Source organism: Dermacentor variabilis, chromosome 1, assembly GCF_050947875.1.
Source record: "Dermacentor variabilis isolate Ectoservices chromosome 1, ASM5094787v1, whole genome shotgun sequence".
Taxonomy (NCBI): Eukaryota; Metazoa; Arthropoda; class Arachnida; order Ixodida; family Ixodidae; genus Dermacentor; species Dermacentor variabilis.
Window position 1 is genome coordinate 105,593,383 of NC_134568.1, and position 20,529 is coordinate 105,613,911.

The 20,529-nt window shown below is 44.4% G+C and overlaps 1 protein-coding gene across 10 annotated transcripts in view; it reads right to left on the reverse strand.

Moving 5' to 3' along the window:
• tst (superkiller complex helicase subunit twister) overlaps positions 1-20,529 on the reverse strand; it is a 132,212-nt gene that overhangs the window by 49,708 nt on the left and 61,975 nt on the right. For all 10 annotated transcript variants that reach the window (XM_075692247.1, XM_075692238.1, XM_075692231.1 and 7 more), the window contains 6 exons: positions 15,713-15,819; positions 15,204-15,332; positions 15,035-15,092; positions 12,514-12,840; positions 11,872-12,008; positions 10,965-11,184 (listed from right to left, as the gene is read on the reverse strand). In XM_075692247.1, coding sequence (XP_075548362.1) covers positions 10,965-11,184; positions 11,872-12,008; positions 12,514-12,840; positions 15,035-15,092; positions 15,204-15,332; positions 15,713-15,819 — 978 coding nt within the window. The remainder of the gene's footprint in view (positions 1-10,964; positions 11,185-11,871; positions 12,009-12,513; positions 12,841-15,034; positions 15,093-15,203; positions 15,333-15,712; positions 15,820-20,529) is intronic.

A 20,529-nucleotide genomic window follows, 5' to 3' on the forward strand; every position in this document is an offset into this window, starting at 1 on the left:
ACACTGTGCTCTCCGGACTCAAATGGCAAACATGCCTGGTGTACTTGGATGACGTGATTGTCTTTTCCGCAACGTTCGACGAACACTTACGAAGGCTGAAAACTGTTTTTGAAGCGATACGCTCTGCCGGTCTTACTTTGAAGCCTGAGAAGTGCCATTTTGGTTTTCATGAGCTCCAGTTCCTCGGTCAAGTCGTCAGTAGCCAAGGAGTCCGACCTGATCCGGATAAAATTGCCGCCGTCGCTAATTTCCCGATTCCATCAGACAAAAAAGCCGTGCAACGTTTTCTGGGACTCTGTGCATATTACCGGCGATTTATTGCGAATTTCTCGCATATCGCATGGCCGTTAACACAGCTCACCCGAGAAGATATGCCTTTTACTTGGGGCGAAGACCAGCAGCGTGCATTCCACAAGCTCCGGCAACGCATGCAATCGCCTCCCGTATTAGCACACTTCGATGAGGAAGCCCCGACGATATTGCATACAGACGCTAGTAATGTCGGTCTAGGGGCGGTGCTCGTACAATGGCAGGGCAACAGCGAAAAGGTGATTGCTTACGCCAGTAGGACCCTATCCCGTGCCGAAGCTAACTACTCCACCACTGAAAAAGAATGCCTCGCAATGGTATGGGCAGTTCTGAAATTTCGTCCGTATTTGTATGGTCGGTCTTTCACCGTCGTTAGTGACCACCATTCCCTCTGCTGGCTCATTAATTTGAAAGATCCTTCCGGCCGGCTCGCGCGCTGGAGTCTTCGACTCCAAGAGTTCGACTTTGTTGTTACATACAAGTCGGGAAAACGGCACGCAGACGCCGACTGCCTTTCTCGGTCTCCTGTTGAGCCGGCAGCACAAGACGATGACGACACGGTTTTTCTGGGACTCGTGGATACTGCCGATCTTTCACGCCAGCAACGGGATGACATTGAATTGCTGCTGCTTATTGATTACCTCGAAGGACGAACCAACCACGTGCCGAGGCTCTTTGCAAGAGGGGTGGCATCATACTGCTTGCGTCGCAACGTCCTCTACAAGAAGAACTTCTCGCCTAGCGGCTGCAACTACTTACTTGTTGTTCCAAGTAGGCATGGACTTTCTGGGCCCCTTCCCAACGTCTACTACTGGTAATAGGTGGATAATCGTTGCCACGGATTATCTCACTAGATATGCCGAGACAAGTACCCTGCAACGGGCAACAGCAGATGAAGCGGCACGATTTTTTCTGGACTCCATCGTTTTAAGGCATGGCGCTCCCGCAATAGTCGTCACGGACAGAGGTACTGCGTTCATGGCCCAGTTTTTAGATATCGTTCTATGTCTAAGTGGTACCGCCCACCGGAAGACAACAGCGTATCACCCTCAAACGAACGGACTGACAGAACGACTCAATAGGACATTGGCTGATATGATAAGCATGTACGTAGATGTAGAGCATAGGAACTGGGACGAGGTTTTACCTTATGTCACCTTCGCGTACAATACGGCTCGTCAAGAGACCACTCGCAAGACGCCCTTCAGTCTCGTATGCGGCCGTGAAGTTACAACAACATTAGACGCAATGCTCCCTCATGAATTTGACGACAACGAGACGGGTGCTGAAGAGATAACACACCGAGCACAGGCAGCTAGGCAGCTTGCGCATCTGCGAATCCACGAACAGCAGGACATTGACGCCAGACGCTACAATCTTCGGCACAAAGCCGTAACATACAAGATCGGCGACAAAGTGTGGGTCTGGACACCTATTCGACAGCGTGGGCTCTCTGAAAAGCTCCTACGTAAATACTTCGGGCCCTACATAGTTCTCTGACGCATCAGTGACGTCAACTACGAAGTCGTTCCAGACAGCTCGCACTGTTCAAAGCGCCGACGGCATTTACCCGAGGTCGTTCACATGCTGCGTATGAAGCCGTACTATGAGGACTGCCAAGACTGCGCAGTTCTTTACCGCTGCTTTCCAAGCCTCTATCATCGGGACGATGATCTTTTCTAAAGGGGGAGCAAATGACACAACTATATTTGGCAGAACCATAATTCATCGAGTATGCGCCAGTGGGGACGACGCTGAAGTAGCGCGGGTTTTTAGGTGAAGCGGGGGAAACGAAGAAGACGTTGTTGTTGTTCCCTTGGACGACTGATAAAGTGCGTTTCATGGCGGTGCTGCTACGCATACTCGTCGATCCCACGTCGTTACAATATGAAGTGACGTACTGGTCATTGCACGTTTGCCAGCATTTCACATCACTTTCCAAGAAAAAGCTCTAAAATATTTTTGAAAACAACAAGGCAATAAAAATGTTCACAGGCTTTCCAGGCTGCGTCGTCAAGCGATATATTGAATAAGCTCGATTATTTGATCTTATTTACAGCTCCGTCACAGGCGCCATAGAGGCAATGTAAAACAGTGACCAATATTTTATGTGCTCAACGTGATTTATTAAGATTTTTGGACTCAACCTGCGCAAGTCGCGTCGTGAACATCTTTGCGGCGAATGCAATTTTGAAGGTTTGTGGTTTCGCCAGACGTTTACTTACGACCACAGTTTGGCTGCTAAGGTTGACTAAATACGAAACTTTACATCCTTGGCTTGAGATGTGCGACGGCAAGAGCCTGATTTTGTGTGGTGTCGCCGGGCAGAAAGTAGTGTAGCCTGAGTGCAAATGAATTTGAGTGACGACTGTGGCTGCCATTTGATATTTGTGACCAAGAAGTTTCATGAAAGCAAGCAGGTCGTTTGTCAATATGCCACACTATCATCCCGGTAACCAGACGTGGTGCACATGCAAAATAGATTTAGAATGTCACACACACAACGTTCGCACATTAATCGACACAGATGTACAAATACGACGCAAAATCGTGTGCTAAAATGTATAACGAAACTAACAAGCTACATGCTGAGCAGGCTGTATGACCTTATTCATTCAGTGCAGCTTTTCTTTCTGTGTGCCCCATGAAATGAGTGCTAGTTGAAATCACCTTTAGTTGGTTCGCATATACACAAATGCGTAACACTTTTATAAAGCATTCTTAATGCATTGCATAGCACAAAACGGTTTTCATTTTCTTGTGGCCCATAGTTACAATTATGCCACCAAACACACCCACACTCCAAAGACGGCGACACTGAAACGGATTGCTTAGGCTTGGATTGCAGGGCTAAGCGCTAACCAATGCATGTCTATGGCTGTGTGGTCGCCATGGAATGCGCACATCTGGCTAAATTTGGCAACTTCATTTGAAATTAGTGTTTCGGCTCAGGTAGTCGCAGCTCAATTGTTAGGTGCAAGATGGCACAATTGGTGCAGCACTTCCATCCCTGTGGTTTATGCAATAAAGTCACCACTCCACCAACAAGGCATACAACAATGAGATAAGAGTCAAGGCAAGCTTCACATGTACCGTTGACAGGCCATGTGGGGTGCAGAAATGTCAGTAAGAGTTTTATATCACTACATTCATTGGTCTTGTTGCAGTTATTGCAGCTTGTTTTTATTGGTCTTCCTTGGTAATCTTTATGACACTGATCCTATTGTAGTATGAGGATTTGTTTTAAGACACTAGGCACAGTCTAGTTGCACCGGCAGTACACGAACACTGATCACGCGCACAGCCGACACAAGAGCGTTTTCTTCGCCCTCTTCTTCACTACAATGGCCCCCGGGAGAGAAGATGAGCCATTTGCGACCATCAGGCAAATAATTTCTTTGGTAAGGGACGTTGTCACGTACAGCAAAGTGAGCGGCTTTGCGATGAAGTGTTCGAGAAGAGAGTGTGAAGGATGGATAGTGGAGGAAATTCAGCATAGTTGAAAGCAGGGGACCCTTACACTGCTCGTTCAGCATATCAGCGACGTTGAAGGCTGACATGGATGTGAAGAGTGGAGACACTGGAGCCACATCAGAAGGTATCGGCGATCGGGAAAGCGCATCGGCATCAGAGTGCTTTGTGCCCGAGCTGTAGATAACGTGGATGTCATATTCTTGTAAGCGTAGCGCCCATCGGCCTAGGCGACCTGATGGATCCTTCAACAAGGACAGCCAGCAAAGGGAGTGGTGTTCGGTAACAATGTCAAAAGGGCGACCATATAGGTATGGATGAAATTTGATGAGAGCCCAAATAATGGCCAAGCACTCCTTTTCTGTTACAGAGTAGTTGGTCTCTGCCTTCTTTAAAGTGCGGCTCACATATGCGACAACGTACTCGTCATAGCCGTCTTTCCGTTGTGCGAGGACTGTACCAAGTCTGATGCCGCTGGCGTCTGCGTGTACCTCTGTAGGCGCTTTGGGATCGTAGTGTCAAAGAATCGGTGGCGAAGTAAGTAGGCGACATTGTTGCTTGAAGGCTTCGTCAAAGGAAGTTGACCACGCGGAGATGCCGTTGGCAGCAGTAAGCAAATTGGTCAGTGGTGCGATGATAGTTGCAAAATTGCACACAAAACGCCAAAAGTAAGAGCAGAGCTTTATAAAGCTGCGGATCGCCTTAAGAGTAGTGGGCATCGAAAACTGTGCGACCATGCGAAGCTTGGCTGGGTCAGGAAGCACACCGTCCTTCGATATGTGTCCCAATATTGTTAACTTGCGGGCAGCAAAACGGCACTTTTTGATGCTGAGTTGGAGGCCAGCAGAGATGAGGCAGGTCAGTATCTCACGTAAGGGAACGAGGTGCGTGGGGAAATCTGGTGAAAGCATTACGATGTCATCAAGGTAGCACAGATATGTTTTCCACTTGTAGTTACAAAGGATGGTGTTCATCATACGCTCAAAAGTAGCAGGCGCGTTGCAAAGCCCGAATGGCATTATGATAAATTCGTACAAGCCATCAGGCATGACGAAAGCTGTCTTCTCACAGTCATCTTCTGCGATTGGCACTTGCCAATAGCCGGAACGAAGATCCAAAGATGAGAAGTACTCTGCACCTTGTAAGGAGTCGAAGGCGTCATCTATCCGAGGCAGCGGATGGACATCTTTACGAGTGATCTCATTGAGTCGATGGTAATCCACACAGAAGAGTATTGACCCGTCCTTCTTGCATACTAATACTACAGGAGATGTGCAAGGACTGTGGGAAGGGTGAATGACGCCACGGTGCAGCATGTGGTCGACTTGCTCGTTAACGATCTCTCGCTCGGTTTGCAGACACGCGGTATGGTCACTGGCGTAAAGGAGGATGGCAACCAGTGTGGACGCTGTGAGTGATGGTTGCCGTACGCCCCAGAGATGGTTGTTCACAATCAAACAACGAGCAAAAATTCTGAAGAAGCGTGAGGACTTGCTGGCGATACGGAGGTGGCAGATCAGCGTCTACGACAGATTCAAGAGCGTCTGACGATGACGACGACAATGATGATGATGACGAGCGCAGCATGGGAGAAGTGAGGCAGTCGAACTGATAAGAGGCCACGTCGTCGGAAGTAAAGAGAATATGAAATGGGTCAAGGGGCTGAACACGACCTAGTGATTCACCGTGCAGTAAGGTCACAGGGTATTGAGACGGGTTACACGCAAGCATAGAGGATAATCCAGACACAGTGGTGAGGACAGCAAATGAGAGAGGTAGGGCCTTGCGACGTAGAAAAATAGGCGACGGTATATAAAGTACAGTAGTGTTTAGCGCGGTAGAGCAAGAGACAGGCACAAGCACCGACATTTCGGCTGGTATGTCCGTATCGGACACAACGGTGACCTTGAAGGTTTTATCTTCAGAAGAGTCAGGCAGCGGGGCATCGGCAAGCAGGAAAAGCGCCACTTCGGCCCGCGCACAGTCGATGATGGCATGATGGTGAGACAAGAAGTCCCAACCAAGAATGATCTCATGTGAATACGAAGACAAAACGAAAAATTCAACAATACTATAGACAATGCCGTCAATGACAACCCTTGCAGTACATTGAGCAAGCGGGGCAATATGCTGCGCAGTCGCAGTGCATAGAAGCATACCAGACAGCGGTGTTATGACCTTGTGGAGGTTACGACAAAGATTTTCGTCTATAACAGAAACTGCAGCCTTAGTATCAATAAGCGCAGTTGCAGCGGTTCCTTCGAGCAAAACATCCAATAAATTGCGTGGTGACTGTGCTGGCCTTGTAGAAGTCACAAAGCTTTCAGTTCGTGCCTGCGGAACTGCAGCAACTAGTTTCCCTCGCTAGGTGACTGGCAGCGATGCAAGGGGGAAAGCGAGCAACGACACGGTGATGGCGAACGATGGGTGACGACAGGGCGTAGAGGAGGCGGCGAAAACTCTGGGTTGGGAAGCATCGCATGGCCGGTAGCATCGTAGGAATAGCCATATCCAGGCATTGCAACAGCAGAGTTAGCACGTGGAATGCAACGATGGCAGAAGCGCGCAACATGGATGGCGAAACCGAAGCGAAGCATATGGGCCAGTTGTCGCGTGCGCGCCAAGAGGTATGAACTGGGCTTCGAGACGGAATTGAAGGCGACACAGGAGGAGGCGCAGCTTGAAGTCGTATTGGCGCAGGAAACGCGAACGTTGGCAGCACAGGTCGCGCGGCGACTTTGGCATAGGTCAGAGGTGCCGCCATGGGAGGGCTGGGTTGAACTAAAGGTAGCGACTCAGCAAGTTCCTCACGAATGGCTCGCCTAATGGGAGCAGCCAGAGATGTGTCAGGCTGGAGAGGTCGATCACTGAGAGGCAGCATAGACAGTTGGCACGCCACCTCCTCATGAATGAAATCCTTAATCACAACAGAGAGCGATGATGCTGGCATGGAGTTGGAGTGAAGCGTGAGGCCCAAGAGAGAGTCGGCAGGTGAAACAGCACTGTGTGCAAGGACCCTTTGTCAACGCAGCTCATTGAAGCTCTGGCAAAGAGTGATGACAGCAGTGACAGAAATAGGGTTTCGCACTAGAAGCATTTGAAATGCGTTGCCCTCGATGCCCTTGAGGATGTGCATCACCTTGTCCTCTTCACTCATGGTGGAATCGACGCAGGCGCAAATATCCACGACATCATCTATGTAGCTGGTGTAAGTATCGCCGGGCTGTTGAACGCGCTGGTGAAGGCGCTGTTCAGCACGGAGTTTTCGCAAGACCGGGCGGCCAAAGACTTCCACGAGTGCTGTTTTGAAAGCGGACCAGGTTTGTAGTTCCCGTTCATGATTGTGGAACCAGAGTTTCGCAACGTCAGCAAGATAGATGACGGTGCGTAGCTTCATTGGGTCATCCCACTTGTGATCACTGACGCGCTCGTAGGTAGAGAGCCAATCTTCCACGTCAGTCTCACCTGATCCTCTAAAAACAGGAGGTTCCCGCTGCTGCTGGCTGGCGCCGCACATGATAGGAGCGGCGGATGCTCCAAGCAGATTGCTGGAAGCCTCATTCATGGTAGCGGCTGGAGCAGTTGTCAAAGTTCGGCTGCGAAGTTCCAGGGTTAGGTCGGGGAGTGCAGCGCCTTCCACCAAATGTAGTATGAGGATTTATTATAAGACACTAGGCACAGTCTAGTTGCACTGGCAGTACACGAACGCTGATTGCACGCACAGCCAACACAAGAGCATTTTCTTCGTCCTCTTCTTCACTACACTATGTATAAAAGGCATGTATTTTATATTACATGCTAACTAGAACAAGTACTTGTGTGCATCGCATATTTTCTGCATTTAATATGTTTCTTCTGTTCTAAAAAAATAAATCTAAACTAGAATACCAGCTAGTCCAACCCTGCATGCAGTTTACTAAGACAGCTCCCTACAGAGCCAGTATAGAAACCACAGGGAACGAAGCTGCCCTCACATGGCATGAGAGCGCACCACAAACATTATCAGAAATCAGTTAACATGACTCAGATGATACATGAATCATAATTACTACAGCGAAAACAACAAAGATGCAGGGGAGACACGAAACAACAGGACCAAGTGTCTCCCTTTCGTGTCTCCAATTTGTCTTTGTTGTTTGCACTATAGTAATTATGATTAGCCCCAACTAGCCCAATTCACAGTTCTCCTAGATAAATGAATATTCTGCACACCATTTCATCTGCAACAGTACTGCAGCAACTGCTCTTGCCAGAAGCTAAACCTGCATGCACATGAGCACCATATTTTCCAATCTATAAGTTGCACCCCCCTCAAAATGGCAGTTCTTAAAAAAAATATTATACAAGTTGCACCGGTGTACAAGACGCACCTGTTAATTTGGTAAGCTATTTCTTTTTTTTTTAAATACAGTGACGTTTCAATTCACGAACGCACGTCATGCACAAGCGTATCGGTTCCATTCCTATAGAATTGGACACTCCGGGCACATTTCTGCCATCGTGGTCGCCACAATATTCCATGCTCTTTAATTCCATCCCACACAGCGATAACATCGCCCTCGCGCACCGTATACTGTCATGTGTGAGTGAAACCGTGCAATGGTGGTCCAAATCGCGCACAAGGGAGAAAAATGGGAAGGCAGAGCGAGAGGAATGGGGGCGGCTTGTACTCTGGCAGCAACTGCGTAGTTTGCGCAGCGGCATGCGCCATATCTTGAAAGCGATCCGCAGCTGCGACGGCCTCGGAGTTGGTCGACTCGTGGTCAGCCTGCCGCCACCTGCGTTGCTGCTCCGTCCTTCTTGCACGGCGCTCGGCAACTTGATCACGGGAGGAACCTGGTACCTCAATAGCGCACACACAACCCGTACAAACTGCCAGAAGAGGTCAACCCAGCACACTTCATGTGGCCATAGCATCGAATCCAATTTTGATGGCAGTTTTAAAAAAAACATACTTAAGTGGCACCATTCTATAAGATGCACCAACGAAAAATTCAGAAAAAAACGCGACTTATGTACCGGACTATACAGTATGTATAGTGAGCACACATGCAGCTTGTACCCAGTTATGGCAGTAAGAGCAGTCATGAAGTGATAGTGTTATACCATAGGCCATCTTAAATGGCCCCCCACCAGGCCGCATAGCAAATTTCGGTTATACACTGGAAGTTGTTACGTGGCCTCTAGGGAGCGTTCTGCCGAAATAATTTTTCAAATTGGTTCATTGATAGCCGAGGTAGAAATCCCATGATTTCAGAAGGTGAAGGCCTCTACCAACAGGGACACTCTCTCCACTTGCCCCATCTAGCCTCCGCAACCGAAATTCCTTCCCTGCGTTCTCCCATACCAGAGCTCAAGGTTCACGTGACCAATACGTCACGGGCCCTGCCTTCATATTCTTTTTCTTCACTTTTATGCTGCGTGGCGCACTTCTGCTGACGGCGTTATGCGCAAGCTGTTGCATTTGTCTTGTTTTGTGCAGCACACAATTTTACATGCTAAGCACGAGAACACCTAACTAGCGGTATAAATCAGTGCTGCGCGAATACTGAGGCAGACACAAGCGGTTCATAGAGCATGATCCCGTGCTGGAACACGGTAGAAAATGACATATTTTCGTTGTCGGCACGTGCGACTGCACGACGTGGGAACAAGCAGAAAAAACAGAAGTAATCTCTCTTGCTGCGGTACGAAGTAAAACAAGAACATGCAGACATTCGGTTTGTGTGCTTTATTATTTTTCTAAACTTTTAATTCGTCAACTGAAGCAATAGATTACGCAAATAATAGATGTTGCCTCGAATAATTCTCGAACTCACGTGTCACTACGAGCGACGTCACAGCACTGCCATGGACATAGGCGCACTTGCACGATATTCGTCGACTCTCCAGCTGGGAGCACAGCGCCCACGAGGAGAAGGGCAAATGGCGTAGAGTTTGAAATTTCAGCTCTTTCCGTGGCGCGTAGCAATGTAATACTTAGCAGACACGTTCGTTAGTGGGCATTGTATGCCCACTAACGCACGGCGTTTGTCAGCTCAAAATGGCCAGACTTGCTCAGGGGCCCTTTAAGGGCAAGTTGTGCTGTAAATTATAACCAGCTTGAGCTGAAAACTATATTTTTTTACTTTGTCTGTTCTTTTCTTTGTTTTTTTTTGGGGGGGGGGCACCCTGTTAGCAAACAAGCAAACATCTTAACCTTATATTCTGTTGTCTGCTACAGTGCACAATCAAATAACATAAGTCTACAAAATAAACTGAATCAGCACATATATAAGAGGATGAACGGACTAGAAGGCAACATGCAATACTACTTTGCTGCGACTGTTTTCTGTTCTGTTCTGTTTGTTTGTTTGTTTGTTTGTTTGTTTGTTTGTTTGTTTGTTTGTGTGTGTGTGTGCGTGTGCGTGCGTGCATGCGTGCATGTGCGTGTGTGTGTGTTTTACTTTCGCAGCAAGCACAAGCAGACAATTCAGAACTGCAGGATCTTAGCAGGACCTGTCAAGCACTTGTCAGATGTTCCTTTTGCATAGAGCACTGGTTGGTGAAAAGTGCCAGACATATGTTGTAAGCACTCTTAAATGACATAATAGCCATGCTTGGATGCACACTGATGTCAGCAGACCAGACAGACAACCATGTTCATATGCTGCATTTGCATCATGGAGCATCAGTTAAAGAAATCTGCAAGAGAAGCAACTGTCTAACTTTATTTGCACCAATCACGACTGAGGACGCAGTGACATCCTTGTTAAGAGAAAATTGAGCAATTAATAAATATGAACAGTGATGGAGACTAACCATTTTGCCACAAACAATTGTCAGTCCACACTGTCTAGCATCAAGGAAGCATTCAAAGAGGCTGCTCCAGCAAGGAAGCTCATCCATTTCAAGTTTTATGTACAGAAGAGCAGGTAAGACTTTGACAACATACAGGATTGAGGCACATGAACAATGCAGACAGTTTCTACAACTGAAATGGCAAGAAGACTGTGCAGAAATTTACTGCCTGTTTTTACTTTAATTACAGAATGAAATACTTAGGTGTATATACAACAAAATGAGGGTGGTACTTATGGTGCCATCGCATAAGGAAGACACAGCACTTTCAAGATAAGTTCAGCACAAGTATGAAACTAGTGAAATAAGAAATTTCAATGCAACGCTTACGTTCCATGACGTACCTGGCTGGAGTTCTCCCGAAAAGAGTCCCTCATCATGTCCTCGACGCGCTTGTTGGCCTGGGCCTTGAGATTGAGGATCATGGAGTATGTAACACGGAACCGTGACTGCAACTCTGTTGGTCGCCCAAGCATCATCGCTTGCAACTGTGATGACTCTGGGACATCTCCTTTGCATAGTAACAATACTGTGCCTGTCTCATCCTTGCCACGCCGACCAGCCCTGAAAATTTGCAATTACATTAACTCAGAACTCCAGAGTGAAGCCCAGACAGAATAATATTTTTGTGCAGGAATACTGATGAAAAGAAACAGACATACAATAGAATGTGAGCAATTTATAATAGGCATATTGCATTTGCTTAATTCTAACATTCAGCACATTACTGAGGATCATAATGAGCAGAGCAGTATTGCGTCTCACTATTGCACTAATACTACAAATTTTACTACATAACTTGAACAGCCAGCAGGACCCAACCAAGATAATTTATTGGCTTGACCTATAGCCTGCAAGACATTTACAGCTACATCAAACATTTTTGGCACCAGCATGCATACTTGCAGTGCCTTCAAAACAATACAGTGTCTAAGCTCACTCTTTTAGTGAATTTTATCCGTGGAAGATTTTAACACAAACGCTAAAATAGCTCATTTTTGTTACTGAAACATTGAGATGTGATACTGAAGTATGTAGAATCATAAGAAGCCAACAAACACTGACACCAAGGACAACATAGGGGAAATTACTTGTGCTTAATAAATGAAATAAAGAAAGGATAAATTATTGGAAATTAAAGTGGATGGAAAAACAACTTGCCGCAGGTGGGAACCGAACCCACAACCTCCGCACGTAGGTGTGCGCCATCACAATGCATGCCCAAAGCCTTCACTTTCCCAAAGCCCTCACCTTCCAGCCATTTGGATGTATTCAGCAGGCAGCAGGTCCCGGTTGCTAATGCCATCATGCTTTCGGATGCTGTCAAAAACAACTGTCCGAGCAGGCATGTTGACACCCATAGCAAATGTCTCCGTAGCAAACAGCACCTTGAGAGAAGAGTATGCAATACCTGTCAGGTATTCATACAGAGTTTCTTGCAACAGGCAGGATTCATTATGAGATGGTGAGTTATTAGTAAACAGGAAATTCAAGCAGAACAATTCTGCAGGTTCTCCTACCAAATTATTGTAGACACTTCCAAGTATCTATAAACAAACTTATTGGAATGCACACATGCTGAAAGAAAAAGCACACTTGGGAAATGAAATTAATACTGTATGTGACACTGTAGTGAGTTATCAGTAATGGCGCTTTAAATGCTGAAAATGAAAAGAGTACATGACTCAAGATGATCCAGTGGATTTTTGTGCCACATTGCACAAGGCTCACTACATATAAGCTGATTTATATTTCTGCATTTTAGTGGATATTGTCTTTTTGCTCATAATTTTGGAAAATATAGCATGCTTATTCATACCATGTCCCTAACAAACATGTATCTCACTCAGTTGCAAACACAACAGCTTCATAGTTCGATCTTGTCGCACTGACCTTCACAAGGCCACGCTGGAAGAGCATCTCCACGGCCTCCTTGAGAATGGGCAGCACACCGCTATGGTGAACTCCAAAGCCAGCCTCCAGGAGGCCTCGCAGTGAGCGCAGCTGTGGTAGCCGTTGGTCAGCACGGCTCAATCGGGACACCACGTTGTTCTGCAGGAAGCGCCGTACAGCCCCCTTCTCCTCGGCGGTAGTCAGGTCAAGTGCTTGCAATAACTGGGCATTTTCATCACAGCGACGACGTGACAGAGTGAAGCAAATTGCTGGTAGCCGGTCTGCCTTGCGAAGGTGCTGAATTAGGCCCTGGTACCGGGTCTTGTCCTAGGAAATACAGATGAGCATGACAACACAAATATTAGTCAACGCAAGTTCAATGTAAGATCAGCTTGATGACTATGTATAGGATTTTATGGCGCAAGGGCCAGTAATGGCCAAAGAGCACCAAGAAATGACATGATTTAGTCGATGGTATAGTCAATCACAAAGGGTATATGCGACATGGCAGTATAGTAGCCTCAAAACATTTGCTGTAATGTGCATAAAATGTGTATGTATTAAAAACATGACAGTAATATGTAGACTGCAACATTATACATAGAATAAACATAGAAGATATGCTATGAAGGAGTGATAGACTATAAATTTGTTTACTTAATGGATACTGATCGTCTAGTTGGTGAACCACAATATTGATGAAGCAGTGCACTAGAAATAGACACTTCACACATACATGAAAAACAAGCATGTGCACTTGTCAAGCAATACTATAAAAGGCGGGTCTTTGAGCAATAAAGCAGTAGTTGCAGTCCACCACCTGCATATGTCCTTTTTCATGTGTGAGTGAACATGTCTATTTCAAGTGTCCTGCTTCATCAATAAATGTGTTGTCTTTGGCAGGAGAGCTAGATCAGTTCATTTATTTGTTTTTTTCACTAGCGCAAATGTCAGTGACACTTGTGCATTTATTTCAGCGACACATCATTATGTTGTTGTATTGCTGCACATCCACTTCCAGATATAAATTGTTGGTGAGCCCACCACATTTTGAGGTGAGAAATTGAACGAGAAAATCCTTGCAGTATATACAGAGAACGGTTTGACTATATTCATTCAGTCACACTACCTGTTGAGCTTATACCACACTGCATACATGCATGTGTTCTTTTGACATACGCATTTGACAAGAACAAGGTTGCAACAATGATCAAAGAATGGCGCCATAGTAGGACAATCGAATATATTCGTCTCCATTCACATGCAACAGCATGACAACACTGAAAGAACAAAAATTTCACCAAACTGCACAAACTTTGAGCAAACAGCATAGTCACTTCCCACTCTTCCAACATGCTTTGGGTTTTTTTCATTTTGTAATTTTTGAAGGCCACCACTAAAATCATGGCAATGAAAGCAAGGCATGGCTTGAACACTTTTCCACTTGTCTTTTGATGTGTAGCATTGTGCTGACACCTAGCAACTGTGGTGCAACTGAAATGCATAGGCACAGGCCTTTAAATCCTCTGGTGTTGAGATGTGTGCTGTGGCATAAACTTCACAGACAATGTCGCAGGTAGTTAAACAATTTGTGTGGCACTTAACGAACTACAACATTAGGGCCTGTTCACCCTGGGCAACAAGTTGGCCAACACTGTCCGAAACATACAAGAAATGTTCTGTTGGCAGCCGTGTCACAACAGAACACCACAAAATGCTGGGAAATATGGTCTTCACAAGCACTGACAACCTGTTGGCCAACAGCATCCCACAAAAAAAGATATTCTGTGTACATGGTGGCTGTAGTAAAAGCACGAACTGCTCAGTATACATATGTAGTTTCACTGTTGTCGCAAGAAGGTCCTTGTCGCAAGAAGGCCCTTCTTGCAAAGCAGTTTCGCCTTACCTTGGTTTTGTCACAAATTTCCTGTGATGATATGTCTTAATTATGACTCCATCCCAATTTTAGGCATGCCTGAAGCTTATAGTGCATGCAAGTGGTACGCATCACCATGCATATGCCACAGAGAAGTGTTCATTATTGATGCCATAAGGCAATGTATAAAGCAAGCACAGTAGAGGTGGTTTCACTGGGGAGAAGCTTACAGCAAAATTAAAGCATGAGAAGACCACACTGCATCTTGGAAATCCATGGTTCACTTTTTGTTCTTGGCAACAGAAGTTTCTGCAAAGAGGCAACATTATGTGATAGGCACTCCTTGCAGAAACGACCCTTGAGCTGCCCAATGGATTAGAAATTACAAGAAAATAATAGCGAAGTTTAATGGAATGTGCAGAGTTGGAGCACCTCAGAAATAAACAAAATGAAAAAAAGTAGCGCAGCTTCACAGCAAGCACCTGGATGTGTACATGGAAAAAAAAATGAGCAGAAAAAGGTGGCTGCACTTTCAGCTGCAAACATATTGTCACTCGTTTTTGTTGCAAAAAGCTCACATCCAGCAACATTGTTGCTTTTGACAACAGAGATGTTGACCAGCCTATTCATTGTTAAAAAACTCACATCATACGTTCGAGTCGCCTTCATGGTTTCTTTCCGTCTTGCACAGGCCTTCATGTAGCTATAATACAAAGAGCACAGGAAAGGTTGCAACCATAAGACTCAGAATGAAAGCTAATTGGTAAAAAAATTTCTCAGATCTACAATAGAGTTGATTAAACGGGAGACCAACCTGGCAGTCTGGAACTTGTTAGTAGCATCCAGAATAAGGAAAGTTTCCTGATTGAAATACAGGTGATGTTCCAGAGGCACGGGACGTTTCGTGGTACAAATGACGTACAGCTTGCGCTCCTTAATACGCCTGAGTCAAAAAATAATACACAGGCCTGAGCTTCAAAAAGAAAAATTCTCTAGTTTCATGGCTGGAAACAATTGTTAGCTTAGTTGTGCGTTAATAACAAGTCCCTAACTTCAGCACTTAATGTACAATAATTTACAATACACAATAAGGTGCACTGTACAAAAAGATGCAATGCACAACAATGCACAACATGCTATAAACACCTTCCTATGACCTATAATGTTCTTAGGCATTCGGTGGTAAAGCATTAGAGAAAGAAAGGCACATTGATAGACAAGCAAGTTCATTTTAAAAAATAATTTTATCTTTTTTTATCACAAGTTTTTGTAGTCCAGGAAAGAAAAATGCTTGCAATAAATGCTACTAATGCAAACACAAACCCGATCCAATTGGCAAGGCTCAATGCATTTGGTACAGTGGCACTAAGCAGGACAAGTCCAACATGGCTTGGCAGCATGATGAGGACTTCTTCCCAAACAACACCACGCTGCAGTAAAGGAGAAGTAAAATTATGCAATGCGCATGCCTTCATAAAGCATATTTGAGCATTTTCTGGCTTTATTTACAAGTGTGATCAAAAAGAGACCGAAATGATTGCACAGTGCTCAAATCAGTGAACAGAATGCATAGCGGCTAGTTATGCTCACTAGTGGCAGCCCTTGCTAATAATACGGTTTTTGCCAAATCGCTCTATCACTACCAATAAGCAAGCTACAGCCACTGAACTAAACAGGCACAATTACTGGCCTGCGATTTTTTGAGGCAGCAAAAATGAAGGACTTGGAAAGGCAATGTGTGTGCATGAAATTCTACCTTAAACTTGGGAAAACTGCAACTGAAATGTAGAAAATGGTTCAACAATCTTTTGGGGACGAACGTGCGAGCCAATTATGGCGGTTTGAGCGGTACAGTCTTTAAATGCGAAAAAATGTCAAGTAATGAAGATCTCCGAAATTGACAACATTCTACGCAAGCAGATGTAAATTTGGTTCTCCAAAATCACCGTTTCACTATCACAAAGATTGCTGGAAAGGTAGGTATCAGCTTCGAATTGTACCAAGCAATTCTGACAGAAAAACTCAAAATCGCATTGCCATACAATTTGGCCCCATGTTTTGACAAAGGACCAAATACTGAACCCTGTTAACGTCAAACGTCAACCAACTGCTTGATTGTGCCAGCGCTGAGGAAAACTTTCTAAAACCCATTATAAGAGAAGACAACACGTGGGTGTACAGGTTTGACATTGAAACCAAAGCTCACTCATCACAGTGGGTGGGGCAAGCACTGCCCATACAGAATAAAGCTCATATGAGCCACTCCAACATGAAGATGATGTTGGTGGTTTTCTTTGACTGGCAAAGTGCAATCTACTACAAGAATGTTCTGCATGAACAAACAGTAAACAAGGATTTCTATGTAAAGGTTCTGAAGCGTTTTAAGGAAGCTGTACACTGGAAGAGGTTTCAGCTGTAGGCGAATGAGAGTTAGGTGTTGCACCACACGACAATGCACCAGCTCATTCTTCGGTCCTTGTGTGCAATTTTCTGACAAAAAGCCAAGCGACCATTGCACTCCAGTCATACTACTCCCCAGATACTGTTCCAGCAGATTTCTTTTAATTTCCATTATTGAAGTTGATTGATTGATTGATTGATTGATTGATTGATTGATTGATTGATTGATTGATTGATTGATTGATTGATTGATTGATTGATTGATTGATTGATTGATTGATTGATTGATTGATTGATTGATTGATTCTTTATTGGTTTATCACATATAGGCAAAGGGAAAAGCCATTCAAGGATGGCTTGAGGGAGTCCTTCGCCCCCATGCTGGCAAAGACAACAGCAGAGGTGCACACGTCCTGTTCACATGGTCGTACACTTTTACAAAACCATCATATTAAGCTCAACATTGCCATAAACCTTGACAAAACCATAAAATTAAACACATTAGTTACTGTCCTACGTAGGGCATCATGAGTTAACATACTTTACTTGCTGGCAGTAGTCTCCCTTGAAAGGACATTGTTTCATCACATTTGAAGAGATCAAGAAAAATTCGAATAATGAGTTGTTCTTTATTTATAAAGAAACGTTCCAGAAGGCATTCCAAAGTTGGAAGAAAACTGTTGCAAGCAAAGGGAACTACTTCAATGGTAACAAAATTGAGTAAGCTGCCTATTAAAAGAAAATGAAGTCCTTGTTGCAACAGTCTGGTCTCGTTTTGATCATACTTTTTATTTATTTACTTATTAATCAATTAATTTATTTATTTATTTTAATCCAGGAATATAATCTTACATTTTGTCCAGAAACCATTCTGTTGGCATGAAAGCTTACTATATTTATTGACCACTATTTATACAAAAGATGCTCGCTATTTTGCAAGGAATTGTTTTAGATGCAAAGTATACACAGTGTACAACATGCGAGCTGGTTCCATCATTAAGAATATGCGGCTATTATATACATAAGGTTTCATACATAAATTACTAGAGAGCAGTTGGGCGCCGCAATTCTACAGCCACTACAACCATAAAAATCATGAGCAGAGCATACAGTTTTAACTTTACCACAGCTCCACTGCGAAGTCATTTTGTGGTTTCTTTTACATCTCTTTGAGCTTCATTTTTGTTGCCTGCCGGCCTCATGACACTCATTTAAGCAGTTAGATGAAATCGAGGGTCTGAGAAAATCTCGTCTAGTCAGGAAGAATGATGGCAAGAACACGATCAAGCGGAGACGTTGTCCAAGCAGTGTGAACAAAGCGCCCGTGTGAGGTCTGACATGTCAGTTAAGAGAAGAACTAAGAAGAAAAAAATTTCACCTTGGTCGGTGGCTGTTTTCTGTTCTTGCCATAAGAAACTAGATATTTAACATTCCCAACTCATTCAATTAGTCATGAACGTTTCAGTGAAAACAAAATGCCGGCTGTTTAGAAACCATGTGGCTCCAATTTTTTACAATAAACAGAAATACTCACAATGGGTAGATTAGCTTTAATACTTCAAACAGTCTTTTTGTCTCTAAAAAGTACTCTGCAGCTGAATAGTAGCATTCACAGGCTAAATTATAATAATCATTGCCATGCAAAAATTTGTGATGAAAAGCTAACTTCAAGAAGCATAATACAGGATTTGCATAAAAAGTATCGGGAACAAATGTTTTCTGAAGTAACTGCACATTGCAGTGTGCTCGTACCATGCATGCACGGTGGTGGGGAATGTGACCTTCAAGACGCGCCAAGCGCCAGTCGCCTGCAAGCATTCGTTCAGGTTAGATCGAGTTCTTAATGGACCCGTGTCGAGTGACTGGCTGCAAATGCAAAATACCGCGAACGATTGGAACAGCGGTATGCCATCAATATTTGTGTTGGACTGGGTAAATCAGATACGGATAAATCATTGGCCATGATTCACCAAGTGTTCAAGGATGAAAGCATGTCACAAACTGCAGTTCTTAAGTAGCACAAGCTCTTCAAAGATGGCCGAGAGATTGTGGAGGATGATCCCTGCGCTGGACGGCCGCTGACGTCAAGAAACAACGACAATGTGCAATATGTGAGTGGAATGCTGAATTCAGACCATCGTTTAAGTCTGCAAATGGTCGCAGATGAAATTGGCATTGACAAGATGACAGTGCAAAGCATTATCACTGAAAATCTGGCAATGCAAAAGATATGCGCTAAACTCGTCCCGAAGATTTTGACAGAAAAGCATAAGCAGCGGCGAGTGTCTGCTAGCATTGCAACCTTCTGTAATGCGTTAAGGAAGACCCCAGCATTTTGGACAACGCAATCACAGGAGACAAAACTTGGATATTTCAATATGACCCGGAAACAAAGCGGCAAAGTTCTGAATGGCACACTCCGGCATCAAGTCATCCAAAAAAGGCTCGAATGAGCAAATCTCGAGTGAAAGCCATGCTCACTGTTTTCTTCAATGCAAAGAGGGTGGTCCACTACGAATTTGTACCTAAGGGGCAGATAGTGAACGGCACTTTTTACCTAAAAGTGCTAAGAAAACTGAAGGGTCAACCAGGTGAGGACAGCCACCGCTGAAAATTGGAAATTGCGTCACAATAATGCAACCAGCCACATCTGCACCAAGGTCAGTGAGTACCTGATGATAAACGGCATCACGACGATGCCCTAACCCCCTTACAGTCCCAACTTGGCACCAGCAGACTATTTCCTATTCCCAAAAGTGCAATCCTCCCTCAAAGGACACCACCATGGGACCGTAAGTGCTGTCAAAGAGGCTTGTACGTGTGCCCTTACGAACCTCCCGGAATCTACCAAGTCATGGAAAAGGCGTTGGAAAAAGTATGCCAACGCTCAAGGGAAGTACTTTGAAGACTTTTGAGGCATTGTAACAATATCTCTAGTAAATATGTTTTTCCGAAACTTTTCCCAGTACCTTTTATATAAACCCTGTATAAGAAGCCACATGGGCAACCAAAACTGGGGTCCATATGAAGCCTAGAAAATTCATGTCTTATCCATCATTCCCACACTGAGTGAAATGGCACATTTGGTGCTCATAAAGACACTAGTGCCAGATTTCTTTCAGTAATGTTTGTATAAATCTTCATGAAGTGAATGCACCCAGATATGTGATGGCAAATAAAGCTAAGTAGCAACAAAATAACACATTAAAATGAACACGTAAAATATGCAATAAAAATTAAGCAATGTATTCACATGCCCTCACCCCCTCACAGCACTGAAAATAAAGCTTCTAAGTTTAACCACCACCATGATTGCAGCAAGTTTAAGGTTTTTACTAAGCACATGTGTTCCTATAATGCCTTATTCATTGCAGCAGGATAGTGAGTTGGGCTAGTATGAAATTTGTCAGGAGTATTTCAAAGTGCAACAGCCAAAGCGTGAACACTGTGATAAGCACTTGTGTCTGTCACTGCATTCCTGTCTATTACTGCACTTCAAAGTAATGGTTTACTCAATAATATGTTAATTTTCAGCTAAATCTGCACTTAAACTGGCATATAGGAGCTGTGCACAACTGTATTCACCATTTTTTTGTTTAACTAAAAGTTGTGAAACCAGGAATAAATTTCAAGATAAGCAATACTTCTGTGTAGTGGCAATGCATCGTAAATTTTGAAGTTTAAGTCAATTCATAATCTAAAGCTACTTTTGGTGCATAAAAATACTTGATATATCATGA